Source organism: Dryas octopetala, chromosome 3, assembly GCF_963921425.1.
Source record: "Dryas octopetala chromosome 3, drDryOcto1.1, whole genome shotgun sequence".
NCBI classification, from domain to species: domain Eukaryota; kingdom Viridiplantae; phylum Streptophyta; class Magnoliopsida; order Rosales; family Rosaceae; genus Dryas; species Dryas octopetala.
Genome location: NC_141368.1, coordinates 23,220,412 through 23,239,376, shown reverse-complemented (window position 1 = coordinate 23,239,376; position 18,965 = coordinate 23,220,412). Strand labels below are relative to the sequence as shown.

General features: G+C 35.4%; 1 protein-coding gene across 2 annotated transcripts; it reads right to left on the bottom strand.

Moving 5' to 3' along the window:
• Positions 1–7,311: 7,311 nt before the first annotated feature.
• Positions 7,312–10,189, bottom strand: LOC147291871 (RING-box protein 1a). Of its 2 annotated transcripts, XM_086235672.1 has the most exons (7): positions 10,123–10,189; positions 9,995–10,016; positions 9,024–9,163; positions 8,861–8,911; positions 8,710–8,769; positions 7,777–7,848; positions 7,312–7,649 (listed from the first exon to the last, which is right to left on the bottom strand). In XM_086235672.1, the coding sequence occupies exons 3-7, from the start codon at positions 9,154–9,156 to the stop codon at positions 7,612–7,614; spliced, it is 354 nt and encodes a 117-aa protein (XP_086091798.1). In that variant the 5' UTR covers positions 9,157–9,163; positions 9,995–10,016; positions 10,123–10,189; the 3' UTR covers positions 7,312–7,611. The 2 variants fall into 2 exon arrangements, with proteins under 2 accessions (XP_086091798.1, XP_086091797.1); XM_086235671.1 differs by having other exon boundaries at positions 9,995–10,139.
• Between the last annotated feature and the right edge of the window lie 8,776 nt (positions 10,190–18,965).

Sequence of the window (18,965 nt, the reverse complement as noted above, 5' to 3'; positions counted from 1 at the left end):
TTACTCCTTGGCTTTCGGTAAATTATTTGAGGTTATTAAAATTAAGTTGAATTTCTCAGAATTAATTGAGAAGGTGGTGTAAGTGTAAAATTTGTAATTGGCAATTTCCAAAGACAAATATCAATTATCATTTGAGTTGTAAGCTTTAGCTTAAGAATGTTTAAGTGAGTCAAGTTTAGACATAATCGTTGGTTTAAAACAAAGGTTGATTCTCAAGTCACATATTCGAAGCGGTTCATAAAGGTGAGTTTCGATGTTCAATTTCTATTAGGATTAAGGTAATATGGCTTAGAGACCATGCATGCATTCTATGTGATTAGAAATATGTTCATATGCATTTAATTATTTTCAGGTTTGAAAAAGGATCTTTGAAAATATTTAAAAAGAGTTTTTAGTCTCAGAGAATCGATCCTCCTACCCCTGGGAGGATCGATCCTATGCGTGTTTTTTTTTCCATCCTTGAAGTGTCGCACCAGAGGATCGATCCTCCAATAAGCTTGTTTCTTGTGGATCGATCCTACTGAAGGGTAGGATCAATCCTATCCCAACGCAACTTTTCTGATCACGCAACTTTTCAAGTCCAGCTTTTTTTCTAAAATTTCAATTGCGTCCCTCTTTTTTCTATTGTCCGTAATTTTTCATACGTAACTCGGATTCGGAATCCTTTTTTGCCTACGTGTTCGTGAGCTCGAAATCTATTTAACTGTCTAAATTTTTTGGGACAAAGGTCTGTCTTTTAATTTCCTCAATTTAAACTCCAAAATCACCTTAATTGACTTAAATAAATTCCAATAAATCCTTGTATCCTCAAATAAATTTCCGGAATTCCCCAAATTAAAAAATAATATTCCTCCTTACATCTCGACAATCAATTTTTTTAGACAACATTGGACCTCAAATTTTGAATTGTTAGGGAATAGGTCAACAATGCTTATTAGGCTAACACACTCCCCCACATCACATGAAGCCTCATTTTGGATGTGGAGAGAAACAAATGAAGAAAAAGGAGAAACATATAGGTGCAACACCCCTGTGCACATTGCAAATCAACATATAAATGGGGAATGAGAATTGGAGTTTTCGTACCCAAAACCTGTTAACCATATATGTTCTATAGTTCACAAACATCAAGAAACACAAATAATATGATTAATTGAACAACTAAATAAATACCAAAAACACTTACACGATGCCATAGTGAACAAGTCTTCTCCTCTTTACAATTCTTTATGCAACTCAATATAGGGCTGAGAATATTTGCAGGGTCTTATTGTGAGAGCAGAGGCTTGTCCTTATATAGTGGCGTTGAGATTAGAGTCCTCCCATAAATGTGTTACTTGTACCTCAAGTACCTCTAACCAAACACTTACTAGAATAAGAACTCCTTATCCATATTCAATTATGATTATTATACTACTTATTAGGCCCTTATTACTTGTCAAAATAGAATCACAATATGACAAGTAATATCCGGATTAATCCAATACAATTTTTTCTTAGACTAAAAGATATGATGAGTTGTTCTATCCTAATACAAGGTGATTAGTCCATAAAGAATTCTTACATATATTCTCCCACTTGGACTAATTCACAATACTCAAGAACACCATAAAGAACAGACCAAAAATCCTTTGTGATCACATCAGTTATATAAGATAAGCCTAGAATGAGACTTAATCAATTACTGGTTTAACATGGAACCTTAGAAAAATCATGCAGTACTGAAAAAGCAAGCATCCTATGACCACCAATGTAAACAAGTAATCGACCAAATCACCAGTATACAACATGAAAACAATGTGCTTCCTTAAGTGATTCAAATCCTGATGCACATCAGACCACCTTAAGATTTTAAAAGAATCTGCCTTAATTGCTTCAAAGAAGCCTGTAAGTTTCAAAATGAAATTGCATTCCAGAATTTGTCATTCAACAAAACCAAACAACACCATCCAAATAGCTATTTCAAAATCAAATGATATTTCTGAAAACTATAACTGAAATGAAATAATGTTCTCAAAATAAGAATCAAACTTAAACAGTAAACTGACAATTGATGCTTAATCCGAAAATGCACTTAAACATCATCTCTGGAAAAGTCAGTAAACTACCAAGATTACAAACCAAACTTAAAAATAATCAAAACAGAGTTTGATAAGAATAAACACAAAACTCCCACTAGTCTACAACATCCAAAGACTCTAAAACTCTCATTCTAGTAACATGTTATTTGAAAACTTCTATAGGCATAGCCTTGGTGAAAGAGTCAGCCAGCATGTTGTGTGTGTCAATGTTGACTACATGGATTTCACCATCTCTAACTTTCTCTCCAAGCCAAAAAATTATTAGATAAGTAAGGTATCAATCACATAAAAGGATTCATTATTATCACTCCACACTTAGCCAGTGAAAAGCACATTGTACTCGCTCATGCTTTATTTCAATTTGCTATTTTTCCTCATGCACTATTTTACATATGAGAGTATATATAGCTCTTTACAATTTAACAAATAATTAAGTTCTTACCAATCCAGGTGTCCTATACCAATCAAGTAAGTCATTATTTCTAAATTCAAAGCATGGATAAAACCAAGTCACAAGATATAGCAAATTTGAGCAAAACCTTAATCTGGAAGGTCTAATTTCTCAACAAGTTAGTTACTCTTTTGTGACATTATATAAAACAGTAACAACAAGAATTTAAATCAATTTATTTCCTTACCCGAGCTTTAAGTAAGTACACTGTAATGAGTAGGTTCGTGCTTCTCTTTCTAGTTTGGTTCACTCTCCCTTTAACTAAACTAATAATCTTGTACAATTTATTAATTTCCTTTTAGTTCCCACTGATCAAAGGTCTCACAAAACCACTTATAAAGTATAAATTTATTGAACATATCTACCCCCAATTTCTACTATAAGAGCAAAAGCAAGAACAAACAGTCCATATATGATAATCACATAATGATTGGAGGGATCTTCATCATGTTGCAATAAGATTGTTAATGTGCTAACACTGAACAAACTACCAAATTATATTAATTTCACATAAATGTTTGCTATTCCTTGATGCTAAAGTAATTAGCACAAAAACAGTTATTGTGGTTTATAAGGATTGATCAAAACAGCACAACATCAATTTCCCTAAATTAAAAACGTTGAGTATTTAACAATCAATAACATGCTCATAAAAATATAATATATGGTAGCCATGTACTTAATGTACACCTATAGTTATGAAATCTAGTAAATTAAGACTTACAATATGTCTCCACAAAATGACTCCATGTCTAAATAGCAGCAAAACAAAAACGTATTGAACGTGACCTATATGTATTTCCAAAATATTTCTTTTAAGGAAATCAGTAACTTGTGCATAAATTATTGTAAACTTCATATGGGTAAAGATTACAATACATTGATAATTTGTCAAGGAATTAACTTTGCAATGAGACTAATAAATTCAAAAGAATTTCATGATAATTCTATATCTGTTGGCATTTAGAATTATTATAAAAGAATTTAATTTATTATCTCATTCCAATTAGTCTAATATCTAAGAACCTCCCTGTGGGGAAAAGTTACCAATCAAATGACTAATTGCAAATTTTAATCTCTTTATAATCCTAGATACTGTGGCCATTCTAGAATTAAACATAGATATATGTCATTGGTTTATTTATATACCATTTAATCAACATAATAGTATCTGGTATTGCTAGTTCAGAAAAAATATACCAAAATAAAATCATAAGCATGCAATTCACTAGTTTACTACTTTATATGTACCATACATATGACTAGCGACTTAAAATAACATTAAATAGGCTTAAAAGAGGCACAAAGTAAGAACCAAACCAATAGCCATGAAAGTCATATACTGTAAGATTTGGCTGTAATCACATATGCATAACCACTGGACATATACAGTGGTATATGACAACAAAAAAATATATAACAAATCTCATACATATTATACACCACAATGATCCATCAAACTATATATATAGGCAAACTAATCTGCTAGATGGCATTAGATAAATAAAAATTATATAAATAAATCTGACGAAACCAAAATAGCCATACACTGCAAAAAAAAAAAATGTTGGGCGACGAATTTTTAGGCGATGAATTTGCACCTACGTCGCTTAAAACCATACACGTATAAGTGACGAAAAATTTTGTTGCCTAAAGTTCTCTTAGGCGACGAAGTAGGCTTCGTCACCTAAGTTTACGCGACAAAATGAATTATATACCATACTTTAGGCGACAAATATGTATATTCGTCACCCAAACCCCCTTTGAGCGATGAATTTAACAATTCGTCGCCTAATTATACATTAAGTGACGAATATATTTCGTCGCCTAAATAGCTTTAGGCGACGAACTCTCAAGTTTCGTTGCCTAAAGCGAGTTTGGGTAACGAACACATATTTGTCGCCTAATTTGCTATACTTTAGGAAACGATTTTATTTTTCGTCACCCCAAACGCACTTTAGGCGACGAACTACCAAGTTTTGTCGCCTAAGGTGACTTTGGGTGACGAATACTAAGGTTCGTCGCCCAAAGTCCCATTACCATTTGTGTACAAATTTATGTGTATAATAGCATACGATGCGATCGTGTTTCCAACGATCCGAACAGTTCATTTTTAAGTTCCCTACTCAAAGATCAATTATGCAAAAATTAGCTCAATCGGAGATGTAGAAGTTAGGTGACGGTGATCGAATTTATGAACGATCGTGAATTTTTTAATACTAATCAAACGAGTAGATAAATTCTGATTGGGCCGATTTTTTGCAGGGATGATCTTTAAGTATGAACTTAGAAAATGAACGGCTCTGATCGTTGAAATTACGTTGTGGTATTCATGATTGTTGAAACAACAAAGTTTCAACGAAATAGTACTTAATAGCTAGAACTATACTCTTCAAGTTTATTTATATGTAGAAGCTCATATCTCTATCATTTTTTCAATGATCCGAACTGTTCATTTTTTAGTCCCCCACTGAAAGATCATCCATACCAAAAATTATCTCAATCGGAGATATAGAAGTTAGGTTTAAGGTTTAGGGTATATAAATGATCGTGGCTTTCATAATGATAATCCAACGGCTAGATGAATTCCGATTAAGCCGATTTTTGGCAAGGATGATGTTTGAGTATGAACATAGAACATAGAACATGAACGGCTCCGATCGTTGGAATCATGTTGTGGTCTTCACAATTATTGAAACGATAAGGTTTCAATGAAAAAGTTCATACAATTATACTCTTAAGTGTTGAAACTATTCATTTATATGTAGAAGGTCACATATCGATCGTATTTTCAAAGATCTGAACCGTTCATTTGTTAGTTCATCCCTCAAAAATCATCTCTGTAAAAAAATTAGGTCAATCGGAGATGTATAAGTTAGGTATTGGAGCTCGAATGTATGAACGATTGTGGTTTTTCTAATTAAAAAGTATTTAGGCGAGGAAAATATTATTTTGGACGACGAATTGGTCCGTCACCTAAAGGGTGAAATATTGGCGAGAGGAAACGAAGCCCTAGAATATCGACACCTTAGGCGATGGACCAATTCATCATCCTAAGCAACTTTAGGCGACAAATTGGCCATTTCGTCGCCTAAAGTTGCTTAGGGCGACGAATTGGTCCGTCGCCTAAGATGAAAATACTGGCGGGATGGAATGACGCCCTAAAATTTCAACACTTTAGGCGACGAAGCCTATTTCGTCGCCCTAACTTGTGTATCCGGTTTTGAAGGCTGAGATCAATGTTGGCCAAGAGGGTGAGGTATTTGAATGAAGCGGCCAACCAGCTCCTTCCTGATACTCCGTTGGAGTCGATCCAACCTGATCCCGATGCCGACCTGCGTGTTATGATAGACACTCTCAATGTTAGGCCTGGTAGGGAGATACGCGACATGAGATATAAGAGGATTCGTGACGTCAGTACCTCCTCCTCGTCTTCTCAGCGATCTCTAGGCGTCGCCGATCTGACCGCTCGATTGGAGCAAATGCAGCAACAACTAAATTCCTAGAGAGAGACTCGCGAGGCACAGGTGCAGGCACATGTGAGTCAGATGCAGACACAGATGTAGACGCATGTGCAGGTACAGGTGCAGGCACAAATGCAGGCACAGATGCAGACGCAGATGCAGGCACAGATGCAGGCGATGTTCACCCAGTACTTACCTAGTGATGTTCAAATCAATGAGGGTATTATGGGTAAAATAAAATATTCATTGTTGATGTGATTCATTGCAGCTTTCAAAAGCATCTAGAAACCTGCTTTCTGTTTTTGCTGTGGGGAGTTGAGAATTGTGAGGAAAAGCAGTTTTTAATTTTTTTTAACTAAACACCAAAACTGTTGTAAGTGATTGAAAATTGTCATCCACAACAGCTTTTGGTCCTCCACATTAATTCCAAACAGAGCCTAAATCAAATTAAAAAAATGAGTTTAACATATTAAAAGTAAACTTCACCAATCCTTAGCCCATAACGAAAGCCCATTGTAGGCCCAGCCTTAACTAGTCTGAGCCCTCCAAGTTAAGCCCACTAAAACATTCAACACAACCTGAAATATAAGCAATTAAGCATCTCCAGGGAGACTTCCTAAAAGAGCGACTTAGCTTTTATAGAGAGTGCAGAATGAAAATAAAGCTCAAGAGACTCCCCATCCCCACCTCTCCATTTTGGAGAATCGCTTTTTGCATGGTTCTCCCTATCCCTATAATTATTTTATCCTTTTTCAAGCATACTTTGAGTTTGAACTAGAATTAAATTATTTTATTTTAAATTAAAAAATATTAAATAGAGTATATTGTCAGAGTAACCACTTAAAATGATTAGCTCAAATGATTTTCTAGCTATTTTAACATAGATTTAGCTGAGAAATGGAGTTCTTACTAGAGATGCTAAATCCTGGTTCAGTCCCCGCTATTACTTACCATAAAGATCATTTAAGTATAATGAATAATAAACTCTAAACACATAATAATAAGTTAGGACCTCTATAGTCACAAAGGTAATTGTATTACAATGAATTAATAAGGTCATGCTTAAAAAGTGTATTAAGAAGAGTAAAACTTTAATGTAACATGTGTATACTTCCATGTGTCAATTGTTAGTGTGTGTGGGACTCATTGTGAGATCCACATATCTCAACGACTAACAACTACCAATCATTCATGTGTAATTTGATTATCCAAATCTAAGTTCTTGTAAGGTTTGAGGCACCTTCTTATAGAAAGTTTGGATATACAAACATCCAAACATCCATTCCATAGCTTAATTGTCATGTAGGAGAAAACATTTGATAACTTGTATCCAAGTCTAATTAGTATTGGGTGTGCATAGAATTACCCAACATAGCAAAGTAGTTTGAACATTGACTGGAGCAAATTCACAATCACACTTAGGCTAATTCTTAACAAAAATATAATGGCTCCAGTTGAACTAACAAAAGTTAAAGGACACGAATAAAGTCAAATATAAAAAGAGGATAGACATAAGGGGTTGAGACCCTCCTAGACATCACCATAGCAGAAAATGCAAAGATCCAAAACTTTGAGTAAGTGCATGGAAAATCCAGTACTCAACAACATGAGGGTTCTAATGACCATACTTCTGAAACTCCCACTCGCTGTTATCTGTATTAACACGACAACAACAACAAAAATTAGAAACAACAAAACATTAAAGTGCTATAAGAGCATCAGGGAAATAATATATAATAGAAGGCTGGGAAGGGAAGAGGATTTAAGGTGTAAACCATACCCAGTGGACACACTTGACGAGTCTTGAGCCATCGGCTGATGCAGTGGAAGTGGAAAGCATGGTTACAGACCCCTACAGAGATAATAAGAACCAAAACTTCAGACAAGGAGACACCACATGTTTAATGCTAGATGCAACTATAATCAGAATAATTTAGTCCTGAAGAAAATATAACTGGGGTGCCACACACACAAGGAAGACTATCAATTCCGACCTACATTTCAAGCATGAACTCACAAAGATCATTATATGATGAGTGCCACCAGTTTCAAACAATAAAAATAGAGACCAGTGCCATAAGGTCAATGAGTGGTATGGTATACACGCAGTAAAATACAGATTTGAGGGCAGAGAGAATTCATATCAATAAAAGATATTCAAGCAAGATAATGTCAACGAATGTGATGATATAGTTTTGGAATACATTTCTTTTGATCAAACAAGAATCTCCCTTTTTGAAACGAGTTTTCCTTTTATTTTCTTCTTTACATAAAAAAAGCCTAACACAGCATCTAAAAAACTCAGGGAGAAATAGATGTATAATTTATCAAGCATCATGTAAAAATTTGCAAGATCTAAAGTGCGGAATAAAAAGATAGTAATACACTGAATTCTTTTCTTTCACTATATTATATCAGACCCAAAAGAACTTCAATGATAAAATATTAAAGATAATATGCTGCCCAAGTAAAACATGGGAAAAAAGAAAACAAATAGGGTATCCAAGAAAAACCACAAAGGATTTAACATTAAATACAAGAAACGTTTTAGATACCCATGAGCAAGATTGATGGTGAAATATTATAAATGCGATCTATACAAAACTATACTGAAACTGAATCAATATCAAAGGAATAGCAAACATAACAAAGTCTTAAATTATTTGCATATATATAAACTCTACGAAATGAGGGTTTGAAAGCTGAAGCATACCCCAAGCAACTGTACACTCCTCGCTTGTGGCACTTGCCTGGTTCGCTTGGCACTCGATGCCTACTCACAACCAAACCAGAAAGAAAAATAAATAAATAAATAATATAATCAAGAAAAATGAAACCGAAAAAAATAAAAAAAGGAAACTCACAGAGATCCATGATATGGTTCCTGCAGATGGCACAGTTATCAACCACAATATCTGCACACAACAAACCAAAACAACATCACTACATGATTCAAATACCAAATTAATTGAAACCATAAACCCAAAAGAAATCGGAGGAATTAGGGTTAGGGTTTAAAGTGGTTACCCCAGGCCCAGAGAGCTACAGCGTTCCACTTCTTGATCTCGAAACGCTTGGGCTTCTTGGTGGAAGAAGGACCTGCACTGCTGGACGCCTCCCCTACCGGAACCATAGGCACGTCAGAGTCCAATGTCGCCATTGGTTTGCTGCAAAAGTAGCCAAAACAACTTCAGAACTTCATAAAGCCATAAAACCACATCAAATATCTCCCATTATGGGATTAATTTATATCACCAAGTATTCCAATAAGGGATTAAGTTATAACCATATAATTACAAGAAGCCAGTAATATATCCATACTAGCATTTGCCAACCTAACCATTTATTTAAACACAGCACCAGTAAACACATTCCACCATATTTGAACCACTAATCTTTGCAGTTTGTACCAGTAAACACAGCACCAGCACCAGCACCAGCAGCAAACAGAACCAATATATATGTCCAACCCATTTATGAGAAAGGAAAAACCATGTCTTACACTCCTACTCGGACCCAATTCACTAACCATTGACTCGTACATCACACAATTTATCTGTCTATATAAATGCAACAAAATTGATAAAACTAAATCCTTGTTTCTAAGAAGCTATTGAGGAGAGGGTTGGAAGCCTAACTTGAAAACAATACCTGAGTAATTCAAATTTTAGGAGAATGCAATTTAACTTGTACAATTACAACTATCTTCTTTTTCTCGGTAACCAAACAGAACCTCATGAACGAACATACATATAAACCCATAAAAACCTTAATTAATTAATTAGAAGATCACTTTAGTCACATGAGCTCAAACCCAAAGACCCACCCAAACGATCACCACAAATTTAGACAAAAAAAATCTTACTTCAAACCAATCACTAAAAACTAAGAAAATAAAACCCTAAACTGATAATGAATAAATGACTGAGAGAGATCGACGACGAGAGAGAGTGAGGCAGAGATGCAAGAGAGAGAGAGAGAGAGAGAGAGAGAAGAACCTGAGTAGTCTGAGTCTTCAGTCTTGTGAGTTGTAGCGGCACAAAATTGAGAAAGAATTAGACATATCCCGACCAACAAAAAAAAAAAAAAAAAAAGAGAAAGAAGAAGATATATGTTTGGGAATTACTTGGGTCCTGCCTTGCATTCCTGCAAGGCAGTGGATCCAATTCCGGTGCTGTTGTTTGAGGATCTGCTTGTACTGAACTGCTCATGTGAACCACTAATTTTTTGACACCTATTTTTAAAATAAGAGTAAATTATAATTTAGTATCTCAATTTTATATGTTATTTCAATTTAGTATTTTAACTTTAAAAATTTACAAAAAAGTACCTCAATTTTTATTTTGCATCAAAATAATATCTCCGTTAATTTTTCTGTCAAATAAATCGTTATATGCTGATGTGGCAGAGGTATTTTTTGTTTTTTTCCTACATTTAAAAAATAATAATATTTTTTAAAATTTTTAAATAAAAAAATTTCTTAAAAGAATGAAAACTTTTAAAATAAACATTAAAAATATTAAAAGAGCAAATTACATTTTAGTACTTCAATTTGGTACCTCAACTTTTAAAAGTTGTATTATGATACCTCAACTTTCATTTCGTGTCAATTTCACACCTTCGTTATCTTTTCCGTTAAAATGACTGTTAACTGTTGAGGTAGCGCTGATGTGGTGTCATCATTGGCATTGACATGGCATAAAATTTGGGCCATGTGGATAAAAATAATTAAAAAAACAAAAAAAATCATACTTCAAACCAATCACTAAAAACTAAGAAAATAAAACCCTAAACTGATAATGAATAAATGACAGAGAGAGATCGGCGACGAGAGAGAGTGAGTGAGGCAAAGATGCAAGAGAGAGAGAGAGAGAGAGAGAGAGAGAGAGAAAAGAACCTGAGTAGTCTGAGTCTTCAGTCTTGTGAGTTGTAGCGGCACAAAATTGAGAAAGAATTAGACATATCCCGACCAACCAAAAAAAAAAAAAGAGAAAGAAGAAGATATATGTTTGGGAATTACTTGGTTCCTACCTTGCAGGAATGCCTCCTGCAAGGCAGTGAATCTAGTTCTGGTCCTGTTGTTTGAGGATCTGCTTGTACTGAAGTGCTCATGTGAACCACTAATTTTTTGACACCTATTTTTAAAATAAGAGTAAAGTATAATTTAGTATCTCAATTTTATACGTTGTTTCAATTTAGTATTTCAACTTTAAAAATTTGCAAAAAAGTACCTCAATTTCTATTTTGCATCAAAATAATATCTCCGTTAATTTTTCTGTCAAATAAATCGTTATCTGCTGATGTGGCAGATGCATTTTTTGTTTTTTTTCCTACATTTAAAAAATAATAATATTTTTTAAAATTTTTGAATAAAAAAATTTCTTAAAAGAATGAAAACTTTTAAAATAAACATTAAAAAAATATTAAAATAGCAAATTATATTTTAGTACTTCAATTTGGTACCTCAACTTTTAAAAGTTGCATTATGATACCTCAACTTTCATTTCGTGTCAATTTCACACCTCTGTTATTTTTTCCGTTGAAATGACTGTTAACTGTTGAGGTAGTGCTGATGTGGCGTCATCATTGGCATTGACATGGCATAAAATTTGGGCCATGTGGATAAAAATAATTAAAAAAACAAAAATTTTAAAAAATAAATATTAAAACCTTTATAAATAAAATAAAATAATTGAAAAAAATAAAAAATAAAAAACACAGCACCTTCCCAACCCACGAAAGTTTGATGTTCAGTATTTTTATGGGCCCGAGGTTCAAAGCGTTACAAAATGGTATCAGAGCTAGACCCAGTCGGATGTGTGTGGATTGCAAGACCCAGGGACCAAGACTCTGAGTGGGTGGCTACGCGAAGCAGTGGCAAGCTACCAGGTAAGGAGAAGTGAGTGATTCCACACTGCCCGGGTGAGGAATGGTGATGTTACAGAAGGTTTGAGAAACCAGTTTGAGAAAATCGGTTGAGAAATTGTTTGAGAAAGCCAGTTTGAGAAAGAAAATGATTTTCAAGTGATTTCAGAAAAGTATTTTATTTGAGTCATAAAAATGTTTGAGAAAGTTTTGAGAAATGTCCCCTGCACTGCCATCGCCTCTCTGCTCCTCAGCAAGTTCAGGAAAAGTTGAAGTTGGAGACTTAGTGAGAGGTTTGAAGTTAGAAAAGTTGGAAAGTTTGAGTAAGTTTATTAGTTAGAGAACAAAGGTTCAAGGGAAACAATGGAGTAGTAGTTTTAGTTGGTTGAATAGTTAGTTCATCGAGTAAGTAGAGTTACCGAGGTAGTAGCTAAGTAGGACCTAGGCTGTTGTTTGTTTGCTAGAACTCAGCGATTACAGTTTTGCAATCTCAAGTGGCAACGCTTCAGAAGTGGTTGAGTGACTCGCACAAGAAGATGGAAATTCTGAAGAAGGACAATCCAGAGTCATCGAGAATGGAGGCAAGCTACTCGAAGGAATGAAGACCTAGCAGGATGCACTAGAAAGATCTTGGAAAATGGATGCGGATGGAACATGACAAGTTTGTTACCTGCAGCTCTCAAGTGAAGGATTCGGTCGTCTTTTTATTTTTCGTCTAGTTTGCGTTATTCTCAGGTTCTTTTAAAATAAAAGAGTTTTTTTTTTTTAAGTATGATTTGTTGTTGCTTGTGCTTGTTGTGTTTATGTAAAGTTGTTCTGATTTTACTTTTCCTTGGGAATTTCAAGGACGAAATTCTTTTAAGGGGGGTAGATTGTGAGACCCCGTATTTTTTAAGAAATTTATTTTAAATATTTTGAAAATTTATTTTAAGGATTTTGGGAATTTATTTGGAATTTAAAAAGGTTTTAATTTAATTTTTTAATTTTTTGTTTTAAATTGGGCTTGACCCAAAGTTGACTTTTAAAATTAGAGGGCTTTCGTCTTTGACTTTGGGCACGTTGGATAGGTCTTGAGTCCACGAGTTCGTAGACACGAAGCACGCGTAAATCGGAGTTATGGTTTGGATTTTACGGACGTTCAATGTGAGGGGCAATTTTATAAAATTTCACGAATGGGTTTTAAATACCCAAAAGTCAGTTTTTATATCACTCTCTCTCCTCTCTCACGCAATTTTTTTTTTCTCTCTCTCTCTCTCTCTCTCTTTCTCGCCCTTCACCCTCGCCGCCCCTGCCACCGGCACGTGGCGGCGCATCCGGCGGCGGTTGGACTGGATGTTTGGCCCACGATGCTCACCTCCCTCCCTTTTCTCTCCCAGTGGTCTTCGTTTTTCCGGCCGATCACCCACGACAAAGAAACGACACCAAACAGCCGAGCCTCTCCTCGCCGGCGATCTCGATTTTCTGGCAATGTCACGACCTCTCTCCACTAGGGTTGTCTTCCTCTCGTCACGGCGAGTCCACCTTTGGCCTTTCCTGGCTCCGGCGACCTCCCACGGCGGCGAATCGAAGCTCCAAGGCCGGTGGCTTCTCCGACGATTTTCGGGATTTTCTATCGATAATTGGCCGTCGACCCAGGTATAAAAGTTGATCATCTCGACGTCTTCTTTGTACCTGTGTAATTCGTTTACGTTGATTTTGAGTTCGAAATTCTGTGCAGGTTGACTACCACGGACCACCGCGGGTCTCGCCGCGTTTGGGCATGCTAATGACTTGAATTGCTGGTTTTTGGCCTCTGGCCAGTCTCACCCATGGGCTCGAAAAATCTCATTCCCGATGCCGTTATGCTGTCGGATTGGAGATCCGAGCAATGGCGCCATGAAGGGAATTTTAGTCATTTCACGTGGTTGCACTGTGAGTGAAGCTTATCTGGTTATATTGTTGAGTACCGTTAGTGAATTGTCTATTTTGTGTGTTTGTTGTTATATGTTAGAGAAGACTAAGTGTAGGATTTGAATCATAAGAATGAATTGACGAGGATTTGAGGCTAATGAATTAATTGGGAGTTATAGAGTTGCTCTGAGGATAATTGCTGAATTAGAGAAGGAATGTTTATTGTCGAGGTAAATAAATGATGATTAGGCAGTTATTATACAAAACGATTAAATTAATTATTGAGGAATTGTTGGTATGATTTGAGTGACAAACAAGTGAGGGGTATTGAGTATGTACCAACTTCGGAAAGGATTCGGTATAGTTCGAAGTAAAGAGTGAGTGGACCTTGTTTTATAAATGTTTTAAGAATAATTTTTCTCACAACAAGTGTTGATAATGATGCATTGTAGAGGTGAATTTGAAAAGAAATACAAGGGGCATTAATATATTATTAAACAATGAAAGTTATGAGTTAGTTTCAAGAATGTTGTGATTGAGGTTGTGCGAGAATTCCTGCCTGCTCGTGTATAGATTCGCGCTGCATGGGAAGTGGCGAGCCTAGTTACCTGCCTGCTCGTGTATAGATTCGCTCTGCATGAGAAGTGGCGAGCATCCCGGCCTAACCGTGCATTAATTCGCTTTGCATGGGAAGTGGCGAGCATACATGCCTGCCCATGCATTGATTCGCTCTGCACGGGAAGTGGCAAGCTTATCTGCTTGCTCGTGCCTATGCACGGGATGTGACGAACTTAATTACCTCAGTGTATGATCAGCAGTTCCCCGGGTACTAGTGTGGCGTGAGGTTTCATTTGTGGAGTATTTTGAGAAATCATTTTTCATCAATAAACATTTTAAATGACAATTTTAGTAAGGCAATGCGTTTTATTTCAGACATTTTAATAGTTTTATAGCTCGAGAGTATTATTTGTTCTTCAGAGTTCGACTTACAGTTTTGAGATGATTTAAAAATTGATTTGAGAAATGGTTTTAAATAAGGGGATTTCAAAGAGCGATGTAAGTGAAATTAGATAGTTGATTGTTTGTTTAGTTGCTTGTATGCATTTGTTTGCTAGGATTTGGTTAGCCGCACACCTCCTAAGCCTTGCCTCACAAGGATTTCTCTCTCACCTCTATAAATATATCCTATTCTCTCATTGTTTAGGGTTCCCATATTTTCATATTTTCAAAATTGAGAGAGAGAGTGAGAGGCCGAAAGTCAGAGAGAGAGAGAGAGTGACTGAGTGGCGTGACAAGCAAAAGAGAGAAGGAGTCCAGCCTTGCCGCAAGCCCTAGCTCACCTTGCCGTGGGTTCCTCCAGCTTGCTAGGTGCCTCCTTCTTCTTATCTTCTTGCCGCAGCCACCATAGTGATGTGTCTCTTGGTTTTTAATTTTCTTTTTGTCTAGAATTCTAATTTTCTTTTAGTTTGTATTTCTGATTTTATTATAATTATGGATTGGGATTTTGTTTATATATTTCAGATTTATTTTTATGCTTTAATTATGTAGTTTATTATTCTATCTTGCATGTTAGTTGTAGGTTGATTTTCAGAGATGTCATGCTTTAACAAATCGTTTATCCGTCTCTTGATTAATTAATTTGATGTTTGCATGTATTAAATTCTCATTATCTGATTGAATCTGTCACTAGTTGTTTGTGTCCTTTGACTGGCCACCTTAGGATAATTGCATCTAGTTTATTTGTTAGGTTTAGGCCTCACCAAAAAGCCCAAGGCCCGAAGCCCACCCGAAGCCCGCCCGGCCCATTAGGCCCGAAGCCCGATTTGGCCCGAAAATTGGGCCGGCCCGGCCCGGCCCGAAAGTCTCTTGGGTTGGGCTTGGGCCATCCCCTTGAAGCCCATGGGCCGCCCGAAGCCCGGCCCGTTTAGGCCCGCCCAAAGCCCGGCCCAAAGCCCGACCCAAAACTCAATTTGAAAATCATAACATATTTAATAGGTTTTTTGTTTGTTTACTATAATAAATTATTAATATGCTTATTAAGTTATTATATAATACTATAATGTTAGTAAATAGTAATAGTGTAAACTATGTAATACCATAAATAATAAAGTAATAAACTTTTAAAATTATATACAACATTACAAGTATAATAAAATATAAATGTATATGTGTATATACAACTTTTATAATACAAGTATAATTAAAGTTATTAAACCACAATCGTCATTTCATTAATTCAACGATCTGAACCGTTCATTTTCTATTTTCATAGTCAAAGATCATCCTTACAAAAAATCGGCTAAATCGGAATTCATCTACCCATTCGATTATCATTAGAAAAACCACAATAGTTCATTAATTCGACCACCGTTACATTTAGAAAAATCACTTTTACATCTTCGATTAAGCTAATTTTTTTGCAAGAATTCTCTTTGAGTGGAGAACTAAAACTTGAACGGTTCGGATCCTTGAAAACAAGATCGATATGTGAGCTTCTACATATAAATACACTTGAAGAGTATAATTCTAATAACTTTCCCGTTGAAACCTTATTGTTTCCATAATTATGAAGACCACAACGTGATTTCATCAATCTGACCTGTTCATTTTCTATGTTCATAGTCAAAGATCATCCGTACAAAAAATCGGCTAAATCGAAATTCATCTACCCATTCGATGAACATTAGAAAAACCACGATCGTTCATTAATTTGACCACCATTATGTCACTTTTACATCTCCGATTGAGCTAATTTTTTGCACAAATTATCTTTGAGTGAGGAACTAAAATTTGAACGGTTTGGATCGTTGACAACACGATTGCATCGTTTGTTTATAAAAATATGTAATAAAATATATAATAATACATATGTACATTTATGTTTTATTATAGTTGTAATGTTGTATATAATTTTAAAAGTTTATTATTTATGGTATTACACTATTACTAACATAATAGTATTATATAATAACTTAATAAGCATATTAATAATTTATTGAAGTAAATAAACGAAAGAGCTATTAAATATGTTATGATTCACAAACTTGACAAATAAACTAGTCAGCTCAGTTGGTTGAGAGTTGAAGCTTGTTATGTGAGGTCTCATGTTCAAATCACAATATAGCTAAAATTCTTTTTTTTTTTTTTTGAAGATATATATGTGTCTAAATAGGCTTTGGGCCCATTTTGGGCCGCCCGTTCGGGCCTAGCCCAGCCCGGCCCTCCAAGCCCGCAAGCCAAAGCCCGATGGGCGGGCCTTGGGCTTGTGTATTAAAGCTCAAGCTCGGCCCGGCCCGGCTCGAAAGCCCTATTGGGCTTTTATAATTCAAGCCCGAGTCCGGCCCGAACCCAAAAAATTTGGGCCGGGCATTGCCGACCCCTAGTTAGGTTTAGATGTGGACTAATCAAAGACACTAAATCATAAGTAACAAGAGAATAAGGGATTATTCTTGGTAATGGTTTTGGGCGACCTTTATAAGGAAATAATCAAATCTTGTATGTTGTGCATGTTTGACGTTCTCATAGATCTTAATGACTCTTACATGGATAACAGTTGCCCTAGGCTATACCTAACAAAGCTCTTAGGGAACATGTAAGTTAACTGATTATGGGAGGCCTAAGAAGCTCGTAATATATGTCTTAGGAGAACAATTGTGAGAAAGTAACTAATCAAACCTTTCTAGCAGTCAAACTTTAATACATTGTGTTTGAATTGATTGTCATTAGCCTTGGATGGTTAGAGTATGCATATCTGATTTGACACTGGAAAATTAGGCTGCGTTTGGTACCCTATTCAAAAAGCGTTTTTTGTATTTAAAACCCGGATATCATTTTTAAGTTTTAAAAACGCGTTTGGTAGCCAATATTGAAAAACAAGTATTTAAAAATAATTCAAAAATAGGGGGTTTTCTAAAAATGATTAAACATCGTTTTCGTCATTTTTTTTTTAGCCTCGACCTGTTCTCTCCTTCGACCTAACCTCTCTCGCATCAGCCTTATCTCTCCCTCGATCTAACATCTCTCTCTCTCTTTCTCCCATCGACCTAAACATTGTTTGTTTACTGAGAAAATCAAAATGTAAGAATTCACTTTGATTCGGTGCTCATTCACCTCATCCTCATCTCTCTTTTCCCTCGATCTGTTGGTTATCGCACTAGAATTGGGTCGTTTGGTTACTGAGAAAATAACCAAACAATCTGCCATTGTTTGGTTAGCTCTTTCTCTATGCTTGCAATCTCTTCCAATTCAAAGATCAAGGTAAATAGATTTTCACCTTGAGATTGGGTTTTGGTTTTTGGGTTTTCTTATGTCTATTAATTTTGGTTGTTATTTTCTGATTTAGGTTTTTTGAAACAATGAATTAATGAGATTTTCCTTTTCTTTTTCATTTGGTTATGTTTTGGTTTCTAGGTATAGAAAATTGTCCATTGCCTTATGCCAATTTGGTTGTTGGGTACATGTAATTGTCCATTGCCTTATGTAAATTTGTTCGTCTATGTGTTCTACATGATCTGCCAGCATGATCTGAAATTATTATTGGTCTAGGACATATAAATGTAGTGGATCCTATATGAGTAATAGAAGTGTTGGTGATCAGGACAACATTCTCTCTGTTGGGTAATAGAATTGTTGGTGATCCTATATGGGAAAAAGCATTGGTTAGAAATATAATCTAAGAGCTGATCGATATCTTGTGAACAATATATAGATAAGAGAACAAACAAAAATTAAAGTTAGGATCATAATTCCTTGATTTGTTTTATTTCCTGCAAGTACATTATACATTACATTACAAGATAGATAGAAAACAACATACATATTATATTATAGAAATCATATTTGTGTTAATTATAAGTTGACTAATTACTAAATTCATATAATATGCATTAGGCTATTGAGTGTACGAGATGGCTTCAAAAAACGACCTTGACATTGATGATACGGCTCTATGACTTATTGCATGAATCGGCAAAAAAGGGCTTACAAACCTCAACTTTGGATAAGAATGAATGGGATGGCATAGGAAATGCCATTTTTACTAAATTTGGTAAGAGATACTCTCGTGAGAAGATGAAGTCCAAATATAATAGATTGTGTAAATTACACCGTGAATTTGCAAAGATTGTGGCTCATACGGGAATGGGGTGAGACTCGAATGCCAACACAGTTCACCCTCTGAAGAGGTTTGGGCATCCTACATTAAGGTATGCATAA